The sequence below is a fragment of the Myripristis murdjan genome, chromosome 3 (genome assembly GCF_902150065.1).
Source record: "Myripristis murdjan chromosome 3, fMyrMur1.1, whole genome shotgun sequence".
Lineage (NCBI taxonomy): Eukaryota > Metazoa > Chordata > Actinopteri > Holocentriformes > Holocentridae > Myripristis > Myripristis murdjan.
In genome coordinates, this window is record NC_043982.1 from 3,106,636 (window position 1) to 3,134,184 (window position 27,549).

A 27,549-nucleotide genomic window follows, 5' to 3' on the forward strand; every position below is an offset into this window, starting at 1 on the left:
TAGTAGGTAGTGGATTGCCATGACACACACACATTAAACAAACTTTTTTTTTTCTCTCTCCCTCTCTCTCTGCCCTCGAGGGATTCCCATAACCTTGTTTGCATTGTGTTCCTGATAAAGTACAAAAGTGTTCTCCAACAAAACAAGCATTCCAGGGGAAATATAATGGGGGTAGGAGGTGTGCCGACACAGAGAAGAACTAACAGGTTGATAGGAATTTATAGGGATGGAAAAATGTAAATAGGCATGGAATATGTGCATAAGATGTGATAAATAAAAAGAGGAATAAACAGACCTCCGGTCAACCCACCAGCGATATAAAACAAATTACATTCTATGAACTTACAGTTTCAGTGTGTTTACCAACAGAGCAGTGAGGGGCTCAGAGATCGAACTAGAACTAAAATCCTGTGTTAAATCAATGGCACCCTTTGATCGCTCTCTCCTGAGCAATGATTAACCTGACTGCCACATGTAGCGGGTACCTGGAAAAGGACTTCCTAATAAAGGATCACCATACAGGCCCTCTCAGAAACTCTGAAGCAGCGCTTTTCAAAGTGTGGTCCAGGGACCTTCAGAAGGTCCTTTATGGACTTCAAGGAGGTCCTAAGCAAAATGGAAAACTGTTTAATTTTATTATAACATATCTCACCTCACCTGTCCATGGCCATCTGAATAGCTGTGACCAATTTCAGATCTGTGTATTCTTCTTAAAGGGCAACATTTTAAACCTCAAGGGCCCATCAAGGGGCCTTTGACTGATGTTATACAAATAAACAGAAAATCAAAATCTATTTGGAATGTTCCTCTTCCTCTGTGAGAGTCTGGTGATTATGCTTAAACGTTCTCTCTGACGAAAACACATCATTTTATTGGTCAGAAATTAAATAAAATAGAAGCTTCACATCTGAACATTATGGTTTGTTTTTCCATTTGTGTGCACAAGCTCCTCTTGCATTAATCTCTAGAAACACATTCTATATATTTATATGGAGTATATACAGTTAGGTCCACAAGCATTTGGACAGTGACACAGTATTCATAATTTTGCCCTTGTACACCACCACAGTGGATTTGAAATGGAGCAATCAAGACGTGACTTTCAGCTTTAATTTAAGGGGCTGAACAAAAATATGGCAGAAATTTTTTAGGAATTACAGACAGTTTTATATGTTGTCACTTCATTTTTCAGAGGATCAACAGTCATTGCATATATATATACTATAGATACATATAGAGTTTGTAGGCAAGGGACAAGATTTTGGTATCAAAAGTGTTCTGGTTTCCGCTTCCATGTCCATTGTAGTCTGAGTAGTTTTATGAGGCAAACAGCCCGTGTGGGTAGCAGAAGAGGCGGAGAGCACTGACACAAATGTTGGCTGGACTTAAAACACCTACAAAAAGGGTCGATGTCTGTGTATTGTGTGGAGTAATGGTCGACTTGGACAGCTCTCCAGGCGTGTCTTTGGACTGTGAGAGGAAACTTGGAGCAACAAGGAGAACACGCAAACCCACACAGGAAGCATGAGAAATGACAGAGCAATTCATCGCCAGGCCATCCCTATGGGCCAACACCAGCTTTAAAGGCAGGATTTTCCTAAAAAAAAACTTTTACCTCTCAATCATTACTTACGAGCCACCAGAAGTGTGTGCTAGTGTGTGTATCTGCAGAGACCGTGCCCTCAACTCTGAATGTTGTGTTTTAAAAACAATATAAGTCAGATATCAGTCTAATATTGTTTTTGTTGTCAATATTTAACTGTCCATGAAATTGTCGTTTGGGTTATCCTCTTTTCCAGGATTGTGCTACTTAATTCAACTGTAAAATTAAAAACACGGTAAAACCAACATGGTCTTTTTATGTTTTAAAAAAAAAAAAAAAAAAAAAACCTTAACCTTTTGCACCAGCATTTGTATTCCAATTCTTACAAAATGCAAATTGGTATCGAAATCTGCTGTTATGGGTGGGAAGATATGGAACATTGGTATTGGCTTCAAAAAAAAAAAAAAAAAAAAAAAAAAAATACTCCATCCGTGTGTCCCTTGCAGAAATCATTCCCACATCTATCTGGCTATAAGGCCGCAGTGCTAAACACTAAGCCGCCATAATGCCTCAGAAATCACAAGAAAACACACAAAACCTCCTATGAATTTATCATTTATTACCTTCTGATGGATTGTGAGAACAGTTCAGCGTTTCAATTTGTGCCAGGAGCTTTAAAAGAGACAAAGGGTTATACGGGAAGAGTTTCTTCATCTGCAGTCTCATCACAACCTCTCTGAGCTCTGACAGGCACAAGACCGCTCTGGTGCACGTTTCAGAGCCCGGGTGAGGCATCCGTCTTGACAGAGGTGTGGTGTTTGGACATGATGTTTGCCCACTCTGTGATGCCAGCGGATACAACCCTCTTGTTCCTCTCTCCAGCGCGGAGCTAGGCTCAGTCTGTGCCCGTGCTGTTGAGTCAGATGGCTTGCATTCTGCCTGTGCAGTGAATACTGGCAGTCCACTCGTAGCCTGCTTCACAGCCAAGCCACTCAACCTACCTTCCTCTGAAACAGAGAGCCCTGGCCCCATGTTTCCCCTCCCAGTTTCCTGTGAATCTTCTGAAACATCCATGTCCTCTATATCCGATTCTTCTGAGCTGCCGTAGTCTACAAGTCGGAGCCCACGCGTCAAACTGCAATCATCCCCTGCTGGTGTCAAAGCTGTAGGCTGGACACTGAGGTTGGATTGGACCTGGTCTTGCCCAAACCAGGTCCCTGTCTCATGCTTGTCTGACAGCGGCGCTGCATCACCATCACACAGGGCAGTGAGTGCATGATGACGGTCTGAAACCTCTATTCTTTGGCAAGCAAAGGTGAAGCCCGCCCAGTCGGCTCTGAGGTGCTTCAGGTAACGCACAAAATATTCCAGAAAGCAAGTTTCACTGGAGATCAGGAAGTCCAGGAGGATGCTGTGGTCAAAGGAGATGTTGTGGAGCAGGAGCAGGAAGTGGCAGTGAGGGTTGCCCCCTGAGGCACAGGCTGCCTCCGCTGCAGCAACACCATGCAACCCAGAGGATCGTCTGCAGGGACACATGAGCACCCAATTCAGTCAGAGTCTGCTCACTCTGCAAAACATGCCGTCTGGTTCTCCTACTGAGAATCTTGAGCAAATTAACTCATTTCTTTCAAAAACATGGGATAAAGGTGATTTTAAAAAAAAATAGGACAAAAAAGAAAATTATCAGATCATTCACAACACAGTAGTAAAAATTACAAAAACATGACCTGAAAATTAGAAGAAAAAAAATACATTACAAAAAAAAACATTCAGGAAAAAAAAAAATCAGTAAGAAATTACAAGAAAGTTATTAGAAGATTCGCCAAAACAGTTGCTAGAAAATTACTGGACTATTAGCAAAACATTACTGGAAAATTATTTTATTTTTAGAACAGCAAAAAGTTACCAGAAAACTATATTTATAATTATTCTAATCATATATTTGAAATTATATTACAAGAAAAATTACCGTGTAATTACCCAAAGAAATCCATTTTTCCTCAGCACCACAGCTTATAGTTTGCAGAGCACGCAATTAATTTATATTTTTTCCCCTTTTATTTTTTGTGTTGAATTCTTCAGTGATATTTTTGTAAACTAATTTAAAGGCTTGGGGACAATGTTTTCCGTACCACTAGAAGGATGTGGTGAGTCACCCTGCCCTGAAGAAAATTCAGCCTGGAGAGTCTCAGTGTCCCATTATGGTCTGACTGCTGTTTTGAGACGCTCTGCCAAGGAACACGGCTCTGGAGGAAGCACTGAATACTTGCAATTTTCCATGCAATAATCCGATGTTATTCTAACAAATCATACACATTTTATCTGTGCTCTTTGTGTACCTGTGGTGTTGGAACATGGAGAGCAAAGCCTTGGCCGCCTCCATCATGTCGTCATCCTGCTCTCCAAACAGCAGGCTGAACCAGCAGCAGCGGTGGGAGGCCTCCTTCAGTGGGACTCCTCGCTGCCTCAAGAAGCCTGACAGAGCCAGCAGATAGCCGTGCACTTCCACAGCGCAGCCCACACCTTCTGTGAGGAGACAGAGAGTGGGTTAACTTGGGACATCCTGTGGATGAACATGTGAGGACAGACTGCCCCCTGCTGTGGAAACGGTGTAACACAGGGTGCCCAAAACGTCCAGGCTTATCAAGCAATCCCCCAATCTGCTCAGCGTGACCACCGCTTACATGTTTGCAAACCAAAAACCATGTTTCTTTATATCCTGTCAAAACATTTCCAGATGATAGCTGCTACTCATTTGTACTTACCCTCTACTTATTTGTACCTTTTGTATATTGTTGTATATTGTATACAGGTTGTTCATTGTATATAGGAATGTCATATATTCTTTCTATTTTATCTTTATTTTTATTGTATTTTATTTTATTATTATTATTATTATTATTATTGTTGTTGTTGTTGTTGTTGTTGTTGTTATTATTATTATTATCGTTATTATTATATTATTATTATTATTATTATTATATATATATATATATATATATATATATATATATAATTTTTTTTTTTTTTTTTTTTTTTTTTTTTTTTCTTGCGCAGTGCTGGAGTTGTTGCAATTACATTTCACTGCTGCTGTACCTGTACATTCATGCATGTGACGAATAAATCTTGAATCCTGAATCTTGAATCTTCCAAACAGCAGCACCGGACTACGACAACTACAGGACTGTTACTGCAATACTACTGCAGTACACATGGAATACCATGTTTCTTTGCATGTAACAAAGCATATCTGGATTGACTGCAGTCCAGCTACATTACTAATACAATGCTACTTCACATTACAACAGCACAAAGGGAACACCATGTTTCTTAGCATCCAATTAGCGTGGCTATGGCAGTAATTTATGTGACTACAGAGCGAAACATTCTAGATGCTGTGGCTTTCTCTATTAATCAGGGAAAAAAACACTGTATTTTTTCAGTTTAATGTCAGCGCTTGCGTTTAAACTACTTTGAAAAAGGCCTGGTCACACTCTCATCTCTCTACCTGCTGTGACATTTACTGTGTGCTTTCATCAGAGTGTACTAAAACATCCGCGTGTGTGATTAATGTCGCAGCACACGGTGTGTGACTGGCTCTGCATCTGTGGTTGGTTATAATCACTAGTCTGCACCTCTCGAGCTGTAATGTGCATTCTGTTATTTTGTGATGATGAGTCTCTGCATCAAGAGAACACTGATGGTGGTGCTTGATCACAGACCTTTTACACAGCAGCCATTTTGACATGAAAGAGCAGGGAAATACAGGTGTTACTAATGATATTGATTAAGGTTCTGTTCCATGTCAGTGTATGTGCAGTGAGCCAGCACTGACAACACCAGGACCCTGACTCTGTTAGACCTAGATGGGACAGAATCTTCATTAATGTCATTAGGAACGTATGTGTTTACCTGCTGCTTCATGTCTAACAGCTGCTGTGAAAAAGATTTGTTACACACCTTTCAGACACCCTGGACAAAAAGCACTATTACATGCCCACACACACTTTTGGCCACAGTTTCTAGAGGACCTGCCAATCAGCTTGGTATATTTTAACAAGGCAGTAAGTGAGCTAAGACAGGCTTACACTGCAAAAACTCAAAATCTTACCAAGATTATTTGTCTTATTTCAAGTCAAAAATGTCTTATTACTAGTCAAAATATCTCATTACACTTAAAATAAGACATGATCACCTCAGAAGTAACTTGTTTATAGACAATTGTCTCTTGTTTCAAGTGAAAATTTGCTTGAAACAAGTGAAAATATTTTGACTAGAAACAACATTTCATGAAATGAACATTTTTGATTTGAAATAAGACAAATAATCTTGGTAAGATTTTGCGTTTTTGCAGTGTGCAGGAGGAGAACGAGAGGACAGAAAGTTGTGACTGAACTCAACTCAAGGTCAGCCGGACATGCACTTCCAGAGAAGGTTTATGCTGCATTCAAGTCACATGGGAAAGATGGTAGAGATGAGCTGCCTACTTTAAAATACTGTTCACCTCAACTGTCATGAAGTGAAAAAACAGTTCTCCTCTGCTTTCTGGAGATAAAATAGTGTTTGCTTAGGGTTTGGCAATAGAATCCCATCTTCCTGAGTTCTGAAATAACCAACAAGGAGATACCTGCGGGAAAGTGCTGGGGAAATCAACAGTTTTCATCATATAATCATTTTGTGATTTAAACTCTTAAAACACCATAGCAGAACACAACTAACTTGTTGAATTCTTGGTTTGTGACCGAGAATTCAACATGAGCTAAAACATATCATGGCTAATGCATGTATGCCTACTTTAGCCACTTTGTTTGCCTCGTTAGCCACCAAAACTACTTGGTTAAAGATAGAAAAAGTTTTGTCGTAATGATTATGGTTAGGCAAATGTTGTAGTTAAAATTACAAAACTTGAGCTAACATTTCCGTCCATCTGTGGATGGCCAAATTTTAACAGCCGCTGTTAACTTTTTTTTTTGTTAGCCTTTTAACCACACAGGTTTTGCAATTTTAATTTCATTTGTACCATTGGTATGAATGACAATAAAGGCATTCGTTCATTCATTCATAACTTGAAAATGTGACATTTCAATGGATTTGTTTGTTTGCAGTTGTCCCTGGTTTTCAGGGCTAAGGTAAGTAAACTACGGTTTGGCCTGTTTAGTGTGGTGTCAGATTCACCATATATTTCAGCTTCCCAGCAGGAAGTGAACGTAAATGCCCCACCAAGTCGTAAGCCTACAAACAAGTTGGGTAAATCAGGATTCTAGATGTAACACAACTGGCCTGTTTCAAAATGTCTATGGAGTTTTCTGTGAACGGCAAGAAATCTGATCTGATAACAGCCTTCCTCAGTGAGCCACGGCTAAAAATTTCAAACATAAAGTCATGTTTGAAATATTTAGTGCCCAAATGCTTCTCCACTGTGGTTGTTTTAATAAAACAGTGGGGAAAAATAAGCTTCTTGGTTAAAGCTAGCCTTCTTTTTTGCATCCACGTTACAAAGCACAAGAATGCAATTCTATTTTTGAACGCAGCATTAGAACAAAAGCAATAAAATGCTTATAATCCAATCAAAATTATGCTACAAGTGTTCTGAAGACATGAAGCCTGTCGTTGCTTCTTCTTCAGAGAGTAATTCCCACATGACGGGAATACAATCTCTGAGTATACTGGAATCACATCTCTCTCAACCACACAAACTTAGTGATGGATTATCACCTGCTCCACCAGCCGACAGGATTTTCAACTCCATCGCTTTGAGAACAAGCAGGCTGACGGCTCGGAGCATCACGTAGTCTGGTTTCTGACCTCCGTCGCCTCGTGCTCGGCTGCTTCCGCCAAAGAAGGAAGCTGCAGCCTCCACTTCCACACGCTGCAACCAATTAGCACTCAGGGCTTGTAATACGCTGTCAGCCAACGCCATCATATCAGCGCTCAAGAGCTTGTCTGTCGGGCCCGAGGCCGACGGCGCTCCTGAGGCCGCGTCCTCTCCAGCCTTGTGAAGCAGGGTGTTCTTCAGGAGCAGCAGCACGCGCTTCTTCACAAAATACTTGAGGGAAGAGTCGGCCATTCTCAGGAGGGCTGAGGCATGAATGACGGTCAGCCTCTGGCTCTGCAGACTGACGCCGGCTGGGCATGTCAACCTGGATGCAGTCAGCACCTCCAGCAGGTCCAGGAGGGCGCAGGCAGTTGTTTCCCAGTGCCCCGTGTTGGTGAAATCCACCTCACACTGCCTCAGCTCGGTGCTCTCTTGAGGGAGAAACGTTGAGTATAAAGCACTGAGGCTCGGGTCAAAAGCTGCAAGAAGCCTCCCTAGGATCTCTGGCAAAAGAAAAGAAGCACTAGTTCAGATAAATGATTAAAACATGCTCTCCAAAAAGGCAGATTGGAATCTTAAGAGAAGCATCAAAAGCAGTGGGGCAAATTAACTCTTTGGTCTGTCTGTGGATGCCCAAATTTTACCATATCTTACAAAAGAACCAATAGTGATCCACATCAGCATCAACGTTTTTGGTCAAAGATATTGTGATATTTGATTTTGTCCATATTTCCCAGAGTTCATTACATGACAACATTGCAACATGTAAATCATGTTTTTTCACTACTCTGTTATTGACTTTCAAAATGTTACATCATTTTTATTAGTTCATGTAGCTAGCATTAATTGATAATAAAAGAAAAACTAACTCAGTATTACTTCAGAGACTCATCAACCCAAATGATGGATGCAACCATTCTCCAGGCTTTGTCTTTTATTTCTCTAGTCTTTCAGGAAGTCTCTCTGTAGGTGTAGAGAACTGGGAAGTTTTCAGTGACTGTCCATTTTGTCCATTGTCCAATGATCTACTGCAAATGAAACAAATTCACATCAGAAAGAAAACAAGGAAGAGTAGAAATCTGATTCCCTGCAGTGGCTGAGTTTTCCTGCTCGCTCAGCTCTGCAGGAAATGAACAGACTTCCAGTGGCTTTTTGATTGTATTGATCAGTTTTACCTTCATGGCAGCCCTTGAGAAGCTTTTTTAAGACATCGGTTAGCGACCACATGCAGGCCTCCAGTTCATTACAGGGGGACGGCTTGTGAAACACTTGCACACACGTCTGTTGCCAAACGGGATTCAGTGTACCCTGTGAAATAAGAGAGAACCTTATACTATATCCTGTTAAGCAGCTTTTTTACCCTGATGAGAATAATGTTCTAGGGAAACTGAATGTAAAGGCACTGTGGGTGTGGCCTGCACAAACATCAAGGATACTCACAGACATCTGAAGCTCACACACAATATAAGTCGATACAGTTTTTGCAGCCAGGTGAGAGATCAACTGGTCCTCTGCCCGGAACTGATGAACCTGTTGAAGAGTGGGTTTATTACACAACATTTATCCTGTTTAAATTAAAAATAACAGATGATAGTGGCTCCCACAGTTTTTGCATTCCAACATGTGGAGCTACTATTTGTCTTGACAGCCACCAATTCATTTCATGAAGTAAAATCAAGTTGTCAAAAAAGTAGTTAAGCTTTCAAAGCACTTACACCCGTCAGTTTGGTGAATTCTATATTTGGTCTACATTCAGTTATAAACATTGTCTTGCATTCAATATGAGGAAATCAATAAAAAATGATTATGTTGGACATTACAAGTCTTTTAAATTACTAGTGAATTTGATGTTGCCCCCTGCCAACTTTTCCAGGTAAAGAACACAGCATCAGGTCGTTGACAGGCTACAAAGCCATAATCAATATATATATATCACCAAACTTTCCATGTGGTGCCTTTTTTGTTTTTGGAGAGTGAACCTTGCTGTTTTTAGACAGTGCATTAGATGGTCTGGGTAACTTCATGGCATGATTGTAAAAATCCTGACCTTTGTTACTGAGAAGAGAATGCGCTGATGCAGCCCTCTAGGACCCATAGATTAAAAATCACTGGCATATTGCAATGACTTATTGCACAAGCCAATAAACTGTGTTAGAACAGGAATAGAGGTTTGTAGCGGTTAAGTCCACATTGGGGAACCCTGAATCTCCTATCAGATGGCAAGAAGTGGAACTCTAAATGAAAAATGTGAGTCAGGTCAGACACTATTTTCTGAGCCTGTCTGATCAGAGACTACTGAGGGGATGGATACTTTTCATCCCTTTAACTTCCATAGCTGTTTGACTCAGGCAGTCCATCAGTCCTTTCAGACAGATTTCCATATCATGCTGTTACCTGGGGCTGGGCAATATATTGATATTATATCAATACTCACAATATAGTGATATGGTACAAGTGTAGTCTATTCCTGGTTTTAAAGGCTGCATTAAAGTAAAGGGATGTAGCTTTCTGAATTTATTAGTTTGTTGTAGCTGTTCTGTTTTCTGATCTACCTGCATGGGCATCATATCCACATTACTGATGATTCTTTACCCAAAATCTCATTTTGTAAATATTTTTGCCCACTATTTTGGACATGTCCAAAGCTCCATTATTTTCGGTGTCATCTATTCCAGTGGTACTCCAGTGTTTTTAGAATTAATTTAACCCCTGACCCCAAAACTGCTTTATTTGGGTACTTTTTTTCAATGTGCTCACACAGCTTTGGTGTATGGAGTGATGGTTGCCAAGAGAGGCTTTTATTGAAATTATGGAAATCTGACACAGCCCCCAGTTTGAGACCTGGTTAAGGGAATTGTTGGGCATTTTGAACATAGAAAGACTCAGATACAAACTGACTGGCAATCATCTGAAGTTCTCCAAAATATGGAATCCAGCGTTACAGCAAGGACATGAAGGATAACTCTTCCCTCTTGGTAAATGATACCCTCATACAAAATGTTAACAAGAGTGTTGCCCTCGTGTGTGTGTGTGTGTGTGTGTGTGTGTTTTGTTTGTTTGTTTTTACTTTTTTTTCTCTTTACGTCCCTTGAGGGGGGAGCCTTATTATAATTAGTGATTATTACTATCAGAGTATTACTACTGTTTATGTACTTCTTAATGTATTTATTCAGTAAGTACTTATTTTGTAAGTATTACTCTTTTATACCTGGTTTGATTGCCTTGTTTGCTTTGTCTTATGTATGCAAACCCATAATAAAATAGTGTTAGCCCAGGGTTAGTAAGTACATGTGTGAATCAAAGCTAACCTAAGCCCTGGGCTACAGTTAGGCCAGGCCTTAGTGAGCCTAAAGTCTGAGGAACCCAGGTGTGGAGTAGCTGTTAGAATACTTACAAGTTTGGCCATGACATGCATCTCCTGATTGAGCACCCTGTGGACTTCCATGAGGTAGGAGCTGACTTCTGGAGGCATGCTTTGAGACATGAGGCTGGAGCTTATTTTGTCCAGCAGGGTCAGAGTCACGCAGCTCAGCTCAGAGCTGGTCACACTGCAGGACTGGGAATCCGAGCTGCCCTTTGACTGGCAGGGACAGTCCGAGTGTCTGTCCCGCACAGGCACCACACCGCACAGCCCTGGCACTACTGCAGCTGCCAGGTCCCCGGGGCTTTGGCTGGGACATGACCCCCTCAGCAGACATCTGTATGCAGCACACACTGAATCAAAGTGGTTTGTCATTGTAATGCAGTCGCTACAGTCGCACAAACCCTGCACTTCCAGTGAAAAACATGGCTCTTGCACGACTGGTACTAATTTTCAAATCCCACTATATGTTGCGGTGTAAATTTGTAAAAGAAGAAAAGAACAACAAAATCGCGTTGCTCCTTCCGTACGACGGCTTGCCATGTGATATACACGGAAGTAACGCCACAACATATGGCATTACGGGATAACAAGTTACGTCAAGAAACCTAGAGTGAAACACAGTGCACTGGATGTGAGGCTACTTGCTTTCAAAATAAAACGAAGGCTGGCTCGTGCTTGAAGTTGTCATTCAGCAGCACAGTATGGCATCCTGAAGAAGCCAAGGTGGACCAAGGTTATTATAGTTAACTAAAACTTGATGTGGAATTTTTTTTTGCTAACTGAAATAATAATAAAAATCAGACCTTACAAAATAAAAAAAAATAAAAAATAAAAAAACTGCACTGAAACAAGCAAACTCACTCTGGAAACTAACTGGAATCAAACTAAATTCAAAGCAAAAATTAAAAAACGGAATGAAAATGGGAAAAAATGATTTTTCGAAAAAAAAAAAATAAAAATACACTGGAATCTCCCTAATAGAAAAAAACACCATGCAAGTTCTGTGCCTGCATCTCTGTTTTTGAGATGTTTGTTTTGAAAGTCACATGAACTCTGACCGGAAGTCTTAGTATTTATTCCAGCTGAGGTGACTGTGGCGGATAAAAATGTGTTCACAGAGAGGCTGACTTTGTTGTTGAACCTGATGATTATTGTTGCAACAAAAATGACGACCAATATTGTTAGAGAGAGATTTTCAGACCTAAACATTGCTGTTTGATGCAGTATTTTCGTGACAAACGGCGGGAGGATGCTGCTTTGACAACTCCAATTCCTCCCGTCTGGAAGCTGATTGGCTAAACGTCTGCTTAGCGTCTGTCAAGTAAGTCTTTTGTTTTACAATAGCAAACAAAGTAATCGTGTTTGCCAGTAAATATATGTCTGTGTTGAATTCATTTCAGTATCGTAACATACGTTGCGTTATGGCTTTTATATATTCGACTCGGCGAGCAAAGAAAACTCAGCGTTAGCTAGGTAACGCTAGGTAAAGTTAGCTTGCTGGCTAATCAAGCTTAGCTATCAACCTGGACTAACTGCAATCTGAGTTAGCGTATATTAAAGTTTGTCATGGGAGATGGCGTTACTTGTGTTCAGGATGTTTTACGCAGAGAACGCATCATTTCAGTGTGTTCCTCCGGCGTCTTTAACTTCCCCCAGCTACCTTTACGGTAGACTTTGGCGTGGTTTACGTTGGTCGCTAACGTTAGCAAATAAAGCCACTCCATTGTCCATTGTTTTTTTTCCATCTGGCTAAGCTAACTAAAGAGGTAAATAATGTCAGATAATGTTGCAGAATAGCACGTATGACGACAGGCGTTTGTGTGTTCAAGTTTGCTACAGTTCCCCTGTTCAGGTGTAGTGACGACTGGCTGCTAGCTGGGCTGCAGCCCCAGCCAGTGTAACATTAGCAGGCTCTGCTGACCCAACAGCACAGCATTAGTCTCAAAATGAATGTGTTGTCACCATAACAAATGGAGGGCCATGCCTGCCCAATTTTGGTCAACTTTGTCGTACTGTTAAATAGACTGGCTACCTTATTCCTCGCTATTGCTAATTGTTGTTTTCCAGTGCCAGCGTCTGTAGTTTTCTAGTTTTTGTTGCGAAGTGTTGGTGTTTTTTATTGTTGCATAAAAGTTACTAAAGTCTGAGCTCAAATAGTGTGCCTTCTTATGTCTCTCTCGCCCCCCTTTCCTTTGCAGCTGTGCCCTGACTGAGGGATGACCAAGAGAGGCCTGCCTCTCCAGCTTGTCGAAAGGTGAATTTTGATTGTTGTGATAACTTGCTTAACCTTAAACTGGCACAATCAGCCACTGTGTTGTGAATCTTCTGTGAATCATCTTAGTGTCATCAAAAAGTTACAGATACAGCCATAGAGTGTTTGATTTGTCCGGTGAAAGAGGCCAAGCTTGTCCACTAGCAGTACTGTTGGTTCTGTTTAGGGATCTCAAAGCATTTTTTAGGCTATAAAAATTATATATATATATATATATATATATATATATATATATGTTTTAAATATGTCTTACACAATGTGCATCTCACATGAGACATAGATTCAAAGTGTTTGCAGGTTTAGAGTGACCTATTTTACTGTACAGTGTGTAGGTCCCTTGCCCTGGATGCTGCCGTGTTCACTGCTTGTTGGTATGAATGGCTCGGCCCTTAGAAGACAGCATGCTTCAGCTGGCAGTGACATCATTTGCTGCTACAGAGCAGTGAGGCGTAAATGTCTTACAGTCAGGAGTAACTTATCTCTGGTTCTTCTTACATCTCTTGAGCATCTAAGATGACAACTGACAGTTTCAAATGAGAGCAATTGGCCCCACGTAGCTGGCGAGGGCGGTACTCAGAGACTCAGGTGCACACAGGGTCATAGTGGTAAAGGTTGCTGGGAATTAGTGTCCAGAAAGGGCACAGTCATAGCCAACAGGTTTGGATTGGTTTATTCAGTTGGATTGTTTCATTCATTTAGTTTGGTTTGTTTAACAGCATGAGAACACTAGTATTTGTATTCTCAACTGCACCAAGACACCTGCAAATGCTGGTCTTACTCCTTTTCCAAACAGTTTGTCAGGAAGGAGGACATTACCATTATCCAAACCATTTACAAAAACAAGGTTTTTGTAAATTTATTGGAGACACTCATATTCAGCTATTTGTTCATGTTTTAAGTAGGATGAACACTATAGAAAGTAAAATACAGCAAAGAGCATGCACAAGTTATAGATACTGTAATCATATTCATTTCAACTTAAAGGGATAGCAAAATATTTAACTTTTAATTAAAATGTTTTTATTGACATCATTGGGTGCAGAAAACATCATGAAGTCCTTTCAATGCAGAGAGAGGCCTCTGATTTGTCCTGATGGTTGGTTTTGTTAGAGAGGGATTAAGACTTTCTTCCACACAGAATCATTGATTCTTCACTCATCACTGCCTTTTAGGAACTCTCAAATCTTGGATAGTACAACAGCAATAATAAAATGCAGCCTAACACAACACTGAAACACTGTACACTTCACTTAGTGTACTGTATTATTTTATCATCTTGTTGCTCTCTTTGTCTAAAAAAGTCTGAGTCTATTGATATTGTGTGAATTGGTCTTTAAAGAGCACTGGAAGACTTTTCCAAATGGGGCAAAGAACTCAAAGTGTTATGGGAGCAGCCTGACAGCCTCGCTTGAAAGTGTTTCAATGACCATCGGTAGACCAACCACACATGAATGTAGACTTTTAAATTTTCTGGTCCATTGGTATAGAAAGCACAATAAATTTGAGATGGACACAGTTTTTACATTTTATTACCACATGTGAGTACGCCTCCAGGGAACGTCTACTTGTGATGCTGACATCTGCAGGACATGCAGTGGGAGGCACAAAGGAAGCACAACTCTCCACTGGAAGTTCCTGTGCAATTTTGCATAAAATAATCTAAATATCAGAATGAATGCAGTCTCCCTGTTTCTTAAGGTGGGTCAAGACACACCTCCAGGGAGCAGTGATGATACTAGAGATACAAGCACTGGGAGGTGGATTGACAGGCATGAAGCTCCAGTGGAACTTCCAGCGTGGCAATGAAAATGTCAGCAAAATGAGCAGAGGCATAAATAACAAACCGATCATAGAACTGAACACCTGTGCATGCAGTAAACTTAATAGTTCAATTTTAGCTGCATTTTAGATGCATTTGGGATTAAGCTTACTTTCTGAACGATTAGGCGCACTTCAAAACCTGACTGGCACATGTTGGTTTTGCAGATTTACCCACCTATAGCTATAGCTGACCCTATGAGTAAGTGAGTTAGTTTCACCTACAGCTCATACCAGGTTTTTTCTGGTGGAAAAGGGGCATAGAGGTGCTTTGCATTGAAAAGTTAACTTTTATTGGATTAGATATTTTGCTATCCCTTCAGAGCCAACTCAGTGCCTGATGTTTTAACTAGATCTTCATCAATATCAGCATCAGTGAAGGTAGCCAACATTTTATAATTACGTGACAAGGGATGACAGATTATCAAAGCTGCCAATTAAACAATATGAATGTATTGGCATTTGAGATACAATGCACCGTGAGAACAAAGCTCCATGAGCCTTTCTTCAGTTAGGTTTGATCTTAATAATAGCCACGTTGCCTGTCAAAAATTCTTGACACTCAATCATTGTGAAATATAAACTTCTGGGTCAAGTGACTCACTAATGTTAAACTGCAGATTGTCTTTTTTATTGTATTTGTTAGTCATGTTTGACAAGATGGCTCGATGTTCATCACTGTTGCCTCACAACAAAGGTCTTGGATTTGAGCCTCCTTGCATCCCTGATGAGGAATAAGCCAGTATAGAAAATGGATCATTGTCTGACAAATAGATGATGCTTCAAAATGAATGATTATTTTGCATTCTGCTATACTCAGTCTCTAACTCTTTATACAAAATAGCAGTGAAACTGGGACGTATGATGTGTATAGAAAATGTATTTTGGCTTTTGTTTGTTTTGGTTTTTGTTCACCTGCTCTGTTTCTAAAGATGTATGTATTCTCCACTCTCTCCCAGTAGAAGTTAGGTACAGATGAACCTTCCCATCACGAAATGTGACAGGATGCTGAACCATCACTGCAGAAGGAACCCCGAGCTTCACGAGGAGCTGCAGATCCAGGCTGCAGTGGCGGCAGGGGATGTGTACACCGTCAGGAGAATGCTGGAGCAAGGATACTCACCTAAGATCCGCGACGCCAACGGCTGGACGCTCCTCCACTTCTCTGCCGCCAAGGGAAAGGAGAGATGTGTCCGGGTCTTTCTGGAGCATGGAGGTCAGAGCTTTGGCTTTTAGTTTATATCAGCTACATGAAGCTGAAGTTGCCTACAGTTTGACCAGGTTTTGGTGTTTAAGGAAGATGTTATGGCTGTGCAACCTGAACCCAGAGCTTTCTGTCTAACACTAGAGGGCATTATTTTACAAAGAGTCAGACACATGTCTGTCCTCCAGGCCAGGCTGTGATTGTTGGAAAGCATTTGGTTCTAAAGGACATGTCACTTGTCCTGTGAGATCTTTATCTGGCAGAGAAGATGGGTAGATAATGTGCCTGGTTAAAATGTATGAATGTGGCTGAAGCCCCGGTCCCTGTCTCCTGTAATTGCATAGCAAGAGTTTATAACTGCATGTAGAGGGCACTGTATATCAGCGTGGCTTGTTTGTCGAAGGATCTGTTTAAGAGCAGGGCCAATTTTGCATTTTTCCACCATATTAATCAGCTGACTCCTTAGGACTGTATTACAGGAGTCACATCCAGGCAAAAATGTATGTATGTTAAAAATTCAAAGAAAACCCAAGCATAACAAGAAAATGCAGAGTTTTAAAAAGAAAAAAGGTTAAGAAATTGCCCATCTAGATCAAACATAACAAATAAACCTATTCTTTATTGACGGGTTTGAATTCATATGAGCCTAATGAAAATAATAAGTTATATTTAAAGGTTAAACAAAAGCTCATTCCTTCGTACTTGAATCAAATCACTCCCATGGATGAAAAATTATGAAAATCCAGTGGCCCCTTACTTCCAAACTAAATATACATCCTTTTTTTTTTTAGCTCTGATTCAGAAATATTCCACACAGAAATCCCTTTATCCTCAAATTGTGCCATTTTCCGTCTCAGCCAAACAGCATATCTTGCATGACTTAAAGTGTAGTTCAAAAACTTAACATTCATATCCATATTCATATTCTATCCCTATTCATATTTTTCCTTCAGTGTATCCTTCATTATATGTCTCTTGATCACCTCAGATCTCCTTTCTTACCACCACAGCTGACCCCACAGTGAAGGACTTCATAGGTGGCTTCACAGCACTTCACTACGCCGCTATGCACGGCAGAGCCCGCATCGCCCGGCTCATGCTGGAGTCAGAGTTCCGCAGTGACATTATCAACGCCAAAAGTAACGATGGCTGGACGCCTCTCCACGTGGCCGCCCACTATGGCCGAGACTCGTTCGTACGCCTCCTCCTCGAATTCAGGGCCGAGGTGGACCCGCTGAGCGACAAAGGGACCACGCCACTCCAGCTGGCCATCATTCGTGAGCGCTCCAGCTGCGTACGGATCCTCTTGGACCACAGCGCCAACATAGACATTCAAAATGGCTTCCTCCTGCGGTACGCAGTCATCAAAGGCAATCACTCATACTGCCGCATGTTCCTACAGAGGGGAGCAGACACTAACCTGGGCCGTCTAGAGGATGGCCAGACCCCACTGCACCTGTCAGCACTCAGGGATGACGTGCTATGTGCCCAGATGCTCTACACCTACGGGGCAGATACAAACACCAGAAACTACGAGGGCCAGACGCCAGTGGCTGTATCTGTTAGCATGTCTGGGATCAGCCGGCCCTGTCTGGACTTCCTGCAGGAGGTCACCAGTAAGTGATCTACACACAGGCTTCAGGAGCCACTTGCTTAAAAGAGGGAGGTTCTCAATTGTCACTGAATTTGTTACAGTCATTTTACAGAGAAATTGTTTGAGCTAGTGCAGGTAAACTGGAGGTAATTTTTGCTCCCAGTTTGAGCTTTTCTACTCCCAATTTGAGTTTTCTGTTGCCTACTGCATAATTTTTAAAACTGTAAGACAGAAGGTGTGAAGAGCAAGAGAGATGAGGGGGTTTGGGCTCAGGCTGAGTTGGTGAGAAGAGGTTGAGGTGTTCGTGAATATGGGCATGCACTAAATGGTTGGGGTTAGAAATATATGTATTTCTCCTATGACAATTGTTAGATATCATTAATTTTTTATGCTTAATGCGCTCCACTGATTGATACTTTTTCACATAAATCATTTGATACAAGCACCCATGTGAATACCACTTGATTAATATTCATTCATGCTGCCTAACATCAACCGCAAATAAAATAAATGCAAGATGGATGATTAATTTGACAAAAATGCGCTGTAAATTTGCTGCACTGCTGTTCCTCAAATTAACAACAACAACAACAACAACAACAATAATAATAATAATAATAATAAGTAATGATACAGATAAACACATTGTTCTTTTTCACAAACTGTAATTTCAACGTTTACATGTTAGGTCATCTATCAGTGAGTCAGCCTTCTGGTCAGACTTTCAGTTTAAAACTCATTCATCAACATATGTTACAGTTACAGTAATAAAAATGACTTATTCAAGGAACACTACAAGTTTTGGTGAAATTCTGTTTTTGAACTTCCCCTCAGTCAGATGAGCAGGTCAGTATGGATTTCAGCCCTGTGCGTCCTGCACAAAGACTGCAGCAAGTCGCATGCTAACAGATTCAGGTGAATACGTGGCTGCAGTGGACAGCCAATAGCTTAGCTCCTGTGCAGTGAGAGAAGTACACCCTCCAGCATTGCCAAAACAAAGTCATTTAACAGACACATTGTGCATCCTTAGGACAAGTAAAAATAAAACAGATAAAAACAAGAACTTGGTTGTTTTTCAAATGTAGCAACATTTGGACTTATCTTCTGAATCCTGTTTACACCATGTAATTATACATTATTCAGTTTTTTTTCCCTAAAAGAGACTAATAAATTTTGTGCTCTTATTTAGAAGGCAGGATTGCCTCACTTCCAGTATTATGCTAACTGCCTCTGGGTGGCACCACTCTCCACTCATGAGTACCAGACACATATCAGCCTGGTATTGCTGGCATTTTAAATCGCCACAATTGAGGTATTTCCCTCCTTCTGGAAAACAGTTTTATTGCACCAAAGTACAGCTCATTAAAATATCAATACTGGGACAGTTTAATTTGCTTACTCTAGAATAAATATTATCAGTGCACCTCTAATCAAGGCCATGGCCCTTACACAAAAACACAACATGGTATATGGCTGTAATGCAATCTGAACGTTTTAGGCTACTATTTAGAGGAAATTGGTATTTCTCCCTTTTCCGTGATTGATTTCTCTCTGTGTGATTGTTGAACAGCAGTGCAAAAAGTGTTGAGCCTAGAAAGCAGCTCCTGCCAGAAATGTGTGGTGCACATATACTAACAATACAATACATACTAACAACGCCCATTAGGCACATCACCAATAATATTTTTTAAAAGCATTAAATTGTTGTTTTTATATACGCTTTTATACCACAGTCTGGGTGAATACTCTTTCTGGATTGGCCAGCAGGTGTGTGTTAAAACTGTGTATTGCACACGTCGTTCTGCTCAAGTTTAATCATCGTTCTAATGTCATCCACTACCCAACTTCTTAACCATAGCAACATTAAAAAGCATAGCTGTCAGAGCTTTTTTGGCTATCAACACAGCTGAGTTACTGACTTGATAAACTAACAACCAAGAAGGAAAACACACCAGTGGAATTTTTTTTTATATAGTTTAATATTGTTGGCAAATGACCACAGTATAATCAACTCCTAGGTGTGCGTTTAACATTTTTAAGGCACAACAAAGTTTACAGTTTAACACATACCTACCCATTGATTATCCCGTACATAGACACCAGTGTTGCATGTAGTATAGCGCAGGGAATAGTGTGTGCCCTTAACCATAGAAAGAAAAATGCTGTTAAAATGGGTGGGGTGGAGGAAAGGATTCCACGTTTGGTACAAAAAGTGATAGACCTATTAATGTAAGTTGAGAAGAGGAGAAACTTCAGAAATGTACAAAGAGAAGAGGGAACATTGCCAACACAAGGTTATAATGACCAGTGTTCAGTCGCAGAACAATCACTGGTTGGGGGGGAAAAGGAGAGTACATTACCTGAAGCACTAATGATTTAGGAGGAACAATGGCTGCATTCCTCCACTGCCCCCTGAACTTTGATATCAAAGATATCAAAGAGCTCTGGACTGGTTCAGACAAGCCCATTCAGAGACTCCAAATGATCAGCCAGATCACATATCTGCTGGGTTATTGATTACAGCACTACCTCAGTGGATTAACTCATCTGCTTCAGCCATGAAAGCCCTGTCCCACACAGGATGAGTGGCACCCAGCTCTTTTGAAGGCTGCTACAGACATATCAGTGTTCCTCCCCTTAGGTTTTTCTCATGTTGGGTGCAGCAGCCAGACTGGTAGGGCTACATACAACTCTCATTACACAAAAGGCCCTCCACCAAGCAAAGTAAAATTTACAAAGACAGTCCACATAGAATTTATTGTGTCACATGTGTGTGATTTCTCTAGTCTTTGATAGATCAGTCAAGATTTAACTCAGACATGTTAAATTGTGCCTACACCAGTGGAATTTGCCCGTGGCTTTGGCAAATCCTTGAATCCCTTAGTGGCAGTCTTTTACACAGATATTACTGTTGCAAAGATGCCTTGCCAGTTGCCCCCTGCCATTCCCTGGTCAGTGTCTCAGTCTGTTTAGTAATTTCAGCTTTACACTGTGACCTAGTTTGTTATTTTGGGATAGGAATTTGCAGTGACTCCCCAGTGCAATACGATTCACGGTACTTTTGGTGCTGATTCGATATGTATTGCGATTCTGTAGTTATTGTGATTTTCTAAGTATTGCAATTCCATATTTGATATCGAATTATAAAATCCCAATTATAGTTTTTTGCTATGGTGAAGAGTCAGAGGGCTGTAAAGTGTGTCACCCTTGCTTGAGAACTGTGCAGAATCTGAAATCACTGAAAGAATTGTGAACATTTGAATTGACAAGGCATAAGCGTTCATTAACTTCAGCAGATACTAGTTGAGATCGTGTCTTGCATTTTTGTTGTGGCTTAAGAGCTGGGTCATAACAAGCTGCAGTAAGCTTTTCTACTACTTGGGTCCTCGATGCAAAACTTGTCACCTCAGAGGTTCAATGACAACCCAGAAGTCGATTTATATGGTGCACATAAAAATGGCCACCACTCCAACCATCCTGGTATGTTTAAATGAAATGCTGCTCTGCTGTTTTTGCTGTCAGGCCCTGTTTTCACGTTACATTAATATGCATCCTGGATGATCCAATCACAAGTGGACAGCTCTAAGTACACCTGTTCATACCTGGCAGTGTGTGGTGTGTCTTCACATTCATCACAAGTGGCCAGTAGATCTCACTTCCCTGTTCTATATGCAAATAAACACATAGCCTGCGTCATTTCCGTTTGCAAAGACCAAATGCATTGTGATTTTTTTTTTTTTAAATATATATATTGAGGTAACAGGCATTTAACAAAATGAGACATGCTCACTCAAGCCTCATTTATATGTGCCATCACTTAGGCTATTATAGGATTATTTCAAGTTTCACATCTGTAAGTTATTACTGTCATTACATACCAAAGTATGCTGTTACTAATGTTATTAAATTAAATGTAATTTTGCCTTATTACAATGGCATGGCACTGTGAACACTGGAGTTTGTAACTCTCCACCCGATCACATCAGTTCAGGCTCAGATTATTTAAATATTTCAGCAGGTTTCAGAGGGTCAGGCTCTGAGCTGCAGTGGATATAAACATGAACATGAAGTTGAACTTGAGTGTGCAAGCAGGCGTGAGCTGTTCCACAGTTGTGGGTTTGATGTCAGTAATTACAAGGCAAGGTATAAAAAAAAAAAAAGAAAAAGGAGCCTTGGTGAAACAAGCGTCAGGTAGACAGGAGCAGTGCTGTCCCAGGGGACGTCAGTTGAGTAGGTGGTCCTTCAACACGGCCTGGGACATATGTCTGTTTACACTTGAAATGCCATGCAGACAAAAGTGTCCCAGGCCACCTCCGAAAGAAGCCAGAGCGATCGGATCTCAAGACGCATTGAGGACGCATTTGGGTGCATTTACACCTGTACTTAAGGCTGTCCACTCGTGATCGGATCACCCAGGACGCATGTTAATGCAAGATGGAAACAGGGCCTCTGTGTCAAAGGCTTATTGTTGGGTTTTATTGAAAAGGGTTGTTTTGTTTCCTTCAGGTTGGATTGAATGTGCGCTAGGTTGTAGTTGTTGTGGAGATCATGTAAATGTTTGGAGTTTTAAAGAGGGTTATCTTTAGAAATGGATAATCCACTGTCTCGCATGGGTTTGCCCTCATGGATGATCAGTTAAAAGGTGACAACTGTACTATTTGTTGATTTGTTGTATTTAGGAAAAACTGAGTGTGTGAAACAGACCAGCCAGAACGTGATGAGTTTCCGATGTTAAAAGCTGGCTTAGCTGAGTCAACCAATCATTTTGGATCTGGCATGGGGAGAAGGGGCGGTACTGCCAGCCAATCAGAGCAATGGCTTTCTCTTGCTGCCAGAAATGACCCCAAAATGGTCTGTAGCTCTTGAGGTGGGAGAAATATTAATTAATCAATTTCACTTGAAGAATCCGTATAGAATGAAGATAAGGACATACAATTGCAGGATAAGTGAAGGATACTGCCTCACAGGGTCTATTCATTTCCACAGTGTGTCCTCAGCCTTAAGGACTGTGAGAGGAGAAGCAGGGCTCTGGTGACCGAGTCCTGCTGCTTTGTTGTGGTTTGTTCAGCTATCTCTCATCGTGGGTGTTTCCCATGGCTGAGGAAGAGAAATGTCCATGGAGTCACTTTACTCCCGTCAGACTGATAACACCTACACCAATCACTTCCTGGAACCAAGGGGATTTTTTGCAAATGTTTGCATACGGCTGATAACATAGTGGACACTAAATGACTTTGACAGCTGAGTAGTCACATAGGAAAGGTGTTGGAAGACCATGCGGCTGGAAAAGGAACAAATTAGATTTAATAAATAGACGATACAGAATTGCAGAGGCGCACTGCAGCTTTAATGCTTCATATCGGATAGTCAGAATGTGGTAATTTTGCACCAGCAGAGGGTGGCTGGGATTAAAGGGATCGTACACCCATTTTGAAAAAAAAATTATATTATTTCAGTTCATCTCCAGCTGTTCTGTAGGACAATAGTGGCTCTATCTTCCTCTCATTGTTACTAAGTGCGGGATACTGGCTGGATGCTCCACATGCTAACTGTTAGCCTCCTGCCTTTGAGCTGGACTTCCCCCCAGCTAACACAGACGATAGTTTTGCTCAAATCACTGTTATCAACATCCAGAAAGTTCCGGTAACTTTTGCACTTCCTGTATCACTCCACACCAGAAGAGTACTGGCTATCTTTTTTTTTTTTTTTTTTTTTTTTTTTTTTAACTGTAATCCAATCAGAATTTTACCACAGCTGTCTTTGTCTTTTGTACAGTTTTGCTTTCAGCACCACCACTGTGTTAAGTGCCATATTGAGTCCCTCAGGGCTACAGTGAATGACTCATTTGTACAACTGACCCATGTATGAATGCCAAAAAGGAAATACTACCAAATAATGCAAATGTCCCTACAAATGTATTTTTGTTCTTACATGACAGACACACATTTGCGGAACTGGTTCCACTGGTTACCACCTTATAGGCTATATTACCTCTGCCAGCAGAGTTGGACCGGGGTTGTTTTTTGCCCCATTCTGTCTGTTTGTTTGTTAGCAAGATATCGCCAAAAAGTTCTGAACGGATTTGCTCAAAACTTTACGGAAAGCTTGCTCATGAGTCAAGGAAGAGCTGATTAACCTTTTACACCCGCTGGCCAAAAGTGTGGCGATGGTCACAAAAAGATGCGTAATGCCAGCAATCCTAAATCAACCACACACATAAGTCTTTAATGTTTGAATTTATTGAAAAAATCATTCCTTTCAATTAAAAGCATGAAAAGTAAGAACTGACAAAAGGTTAATTTGGTCTGTGTGATGTGGAAAGGGCAGATCTTGAGCCATCTTTCCAGTTTTATACGTTCACAGCTCTCAGAAAACTTTACAGCATATGCACTGGTAAATTTTGAATGAAAGCCATTATGAGTAAAGGTCTTGAACAGCCTCTCAGATGTTTAAAGAGCACGTTTTCTTTTGTTGCTGTCTTTCAGAACAACCTAGGACTCTACAAGACTTGTGTCGGATAAAAATCCGTCACTGCATCGGCCTTCAAAGCTTGAAATTCCTGGAGGATCTACCCATTGCTAAGGTGATGAAAGACTACCTAAAACACAAGTTTGACAATGTGTGACGGCAGCACTGACACCAAGGAGAGGCCAACAGAGAACACTCGGGTTTCATTCAAGACTATGCAATCACCATGTCCCTTGCCTCGAGGAAAGGCACACAGGTCGGTTTTGTACACGCTTCAAGAATTTGTTAGTTAAGTTCCACAAATTGAAAATGGGGTTCTCTTCTCCCGTTCCCCATGTCAGCCTTGTCACACTTGGAGCAGTTGCTGTGGAGAGGAAACTGATCCGCCTCATGTCAGCGTCAAATCATGCCTGATGAGCGACGGAATAATGCAGTAGTTGTGCTTCTTGTCGTGGTAACACTCTTACCTGTAAAGATTTTCGCATGATGTTGTCCTTGATGGGTCGGATTGTCATGTGCATAATTGCCAGTCAGGTTTCTTTTCTTTTCTTTTTTTTTTATTTCATTTTCCCTGCTCTTTGTAATATCATCAGAACAGAGAAGTTAAATTAAAATGACTGTTTGACAGTAGAAGTTGCGGTGATGTTTTTATTCTCACAGAATTGTAAAAAGTGGGAAATGACAATTTCCCTTCTCGTTCAAAAAGCCTGTCAGTTTTAAAAGAGCTGTTAAAGATGCAGCAGGAGGATCAGCTCCACTAGGGCAACAAGACTGACAGGGTTTCTCTGGTGGTATGCAGGAATACATTGCACAAAATGCCTTTGGAACATTGTAATGACTCAAGCAAGAGCGTTACACAGAAGTTAAATACTTTTTATTTAGCAAGTAGTTGTTGGGAAGCTAATTTTATACTGTCCTTTGAACAAGGAAAGGAAACGGCAGTGTTTAATTTTAAAGCAAGATCCATCATCTTTCAGTCCTTTTTGTTGCAAATCAGTACACAGTGTTAGAATTGTTTTCCAAAAACTATTCATATTTTCTTGCAAAATGAGTCAAGGAATTCATGAGGAATGACTTGGGTATCACTGACACAGTCACCAGAAGCAAAATGTAAATATGTTACATGTAAAACAGATATTTTTGTAGATTTATTTAAGCAATGAGCAATTTGTTGGAAAGTATTGTGCTTCGTTTGGTGTAACCCTTGTATTTCTTATTTTCTGTGTTTAAGTTAAAAAAATGCAGTTTGGCAAGAAGAATTTGGAATCAAGTGTTTTTTTTTATTATTAGATTTTGTGAAATAAAAGGTGGGTGCTTCTTTTTAAAAAAAAAAAAAAAAAAAAATCGCATAGTCTCTTCAAAGTAATTCTATCATGGAGGCTAAACTGTGAATTTCTCGTTTTGATAGTTTAACAAAATAAGAACTTGTAGGATTTGGGGCCTAAAAATGCCCAGTCCACACAAATTATTTGCTTAATAATACTTTTTTTGTTTTGGCTTTTGTTTTTGAAATCGTAGTAAAAAAAAATAAATATATTGTTTATGTTCAAGTTGCAAACATTGATGTCAATGCCCTTCTTAAATTTGAATTGCTACCTAACATATCAGAAGATTCAGTGTAGTCAAATCATTCACTTTTCAAAGTGCAGTATCCTCTGATCCCTTTAGAGGATGTTGAACGTTTTGGTATCGTTTTCTAAGATTGAACTTTGCATGCTTGTGTGCCGCCTGGTTGTATGAAATTTTGTGAAATGAGCATAACATCTTAAAGGACCATGCCAGTGATTTTGCATGTTAGCATAATATCCACAGAATCTATAAACTTCACATGTCTGCTAATCTTTCCCTAAAGTAAGCTGTCGTATAAAAGTAAATAGTAAAAGTTTGTCTTCCTAAAAGCAGCAGCACTGTTGTGGTTTGATGACTTGGAATTCCCTCCACTGGAAAATAGTCCCCACTTTGTTAGCCGCAGAAGCAGAACAGTATAAGGACGCTTTTTGAACCAAAAATTCAAAATGGAAAAATGACGGACTTTGATTGTTGATGTTGCAAAGTCTTTAGTACCCCCGCATGATTTGCAAAATGGTTTTTTACAGTGAAAAATGTGGGTAACCTGCAGTAAAGAGGCCAAATGTTGAAAATCACTGGTATGTTCCTTTAAATGCACATAACTCTACGCTTGAACATGACAGACATAATTTTCCTTAAAATGACAGAAAATTAATCTTGGTTCATTTCCCAACATTTTTCATATTTAAGCATGACTGAAACCTTACTCAAACCATTAATCGCTTGCCTAACCATAAAGTTATTTTCGCCACTGAAAGTCAACCATTTCCCAACCTTTCATGTGACAAACATGTGAAAACGTTGTTCCATAATCCTTTCATGGTGGAATGGAATTATGTAATGTAACATTACATGATTACATGATACATAATAATGTAACATTATTTGTGTCTGCAACATGTCTGCAACAAGTTTATGCTCATTTCACAAAATTGGAGTTGTTCTTAATGCTTATGGCTCAGATAATGTTTAATTTCAGAATGTGATTTGTAAAATTTTTATTTTATTTTATTCTTTATTTTGCATATGCCCTGAAGTTCTGGCATTGGTCCAGCATTTAACTTAAGTTGGCTAGTATTATTACTATTAAAATATTAATAATGTCACACTTTGATACTAAAATTACAAAGGCTGCCCTATGTTTGTCAGCTCATTAATCCACGCATTGAGATAGTGCATTATTCCAAGATTTGAGTAAGAATACAAGGTGGCTGGTTTTCAGTTTGCAACGTCTGGTTATTTTCCACCTCATTTCAGTTACATTTCACAGCACATGTTGTTGCGCAGCGTTTTTCTGCTCTGCCGTGTGAGTGCGTTTGGTCTGTGCTTGACAATGTGTCCTACATCGACTGCCTTCTCCAAACCCTATTGGTTCCTCAACAGACTTTGGTCTCACAGTCAGGGAACAGTTCATACATGTCTTATGTGGCTATCAAATGGCTGCAAGTCTTCCACACCATTAACTACTGAATGTACATAATATGCAGATTTTCAGATGTAAAAATGTGTGAATAAACTAAAGTTAACGTTTTGTTTTTTGTTGTGTTTTGTCTGATGAAATTCTTGGGAGCAGTTAAACGGAACGTGACGTATCCCTACTCGTCCAGGATCGAGCTAGCTGTAGTCCTTGCATGTCAAGTCAGAGAGTTTTGTTCTCACAGCAGGTCAAGGTTGTCTTGTTCAAACCAGCAGTTAATATGAATTGTCTCCAGCTTTATTCACCAGATTTTCACTTTTTCCATTTCCTTTGTGCCATGGGATGAGCAAAGCATTTTTCCAAACGAAGCCCTGGAAAAATATTGCACCCCCTGAGAATGGCAGGGAATCCCAGAGGTGCTGTTCAGTAGCTGACCTTTGACCTTTGAGGTCAAGGAAGGAAGTGATTTCTCTTTGGAGATTAAT

At 40.4% G+C, this 27,549-nt stretch overlaps 2 protein-coding genes across 4 annotated transcripts; one reads left to right on the plus strand and one right to left on the minus strand.

The window, feature by feature from the left end:
* Positions 1-2,148: 2,148 nt before the first annotated feature.
* lins1 (lines homolog 1) lies at positions 2,149-11,271 on the minus strand. Of its 2 annotated transcripts, none has more exons than XM_030075790.1 (6): positions 10,753-11,271; positions 8,799-8,888; positions 8,534-8,666; positions 7,259-7,861; positions 3,883-4,066; positions 2,149-3,065 (listed from the first exon to the last, which is right to left on the minus strand). In XM_030075790.1, the coding sequence occupies exons 1-6, from the start codon at positions 11,092-11,094 to the stop codon at positions 2,156-2,158; spliced, it is 2,262 nt and encodes a 753-aa protein (XP_029931650.1). In that variant the 5' UTR covers positions 11,095-11,271; the 3' UTR covers positions 2,149-2,155. The 2 variants fall into 2 exon arrangements, with proteins under 2 accessions (XP_029931650.1, XP_029931644.1); XM_030075784.1 differs by having other exon boundaries at positions 3,883-4,069.
* A 541-nt stretch (positions 11,272-11,812) lies between these two features.
* asb7 (ankyrin repeat and SOCS box containing 7) lies at positions 11,813-27,178 on the plus strand. 2 transcript variants are annotated; one of them, XM_030048283.1, is made up of 5 exons: positions 11,813-12,043; positions 12,921-12,976; positions 15,772-16,028; positions 17,027-17,632; positions 24,096-27,178. In XM_030048283.1, exons 3-5 carry the CDS (start codon positions 15,788-15,790, stop codon positions 24,233-24,235), a joined length of 987 nt encoding a protein of 328 aa, XP_029904143.1. In that variant the 5' UTR covers positions 11,813-12,043; positions 12,921-12,976; positions 15,772-15,787; the 3' UTR covers positions 24,236-27,178. The 2 variants fall into 2 exon arrangements, with proteins under 2 accessions (XP_029904143.1, XP_029904142.1); XM_030048282.1 differs by having other exon boundaries at positions 15,775-16,028.
* The last annotated feature ends 371 nt before the right edge of the window (positions 27,179-27,549 follow it).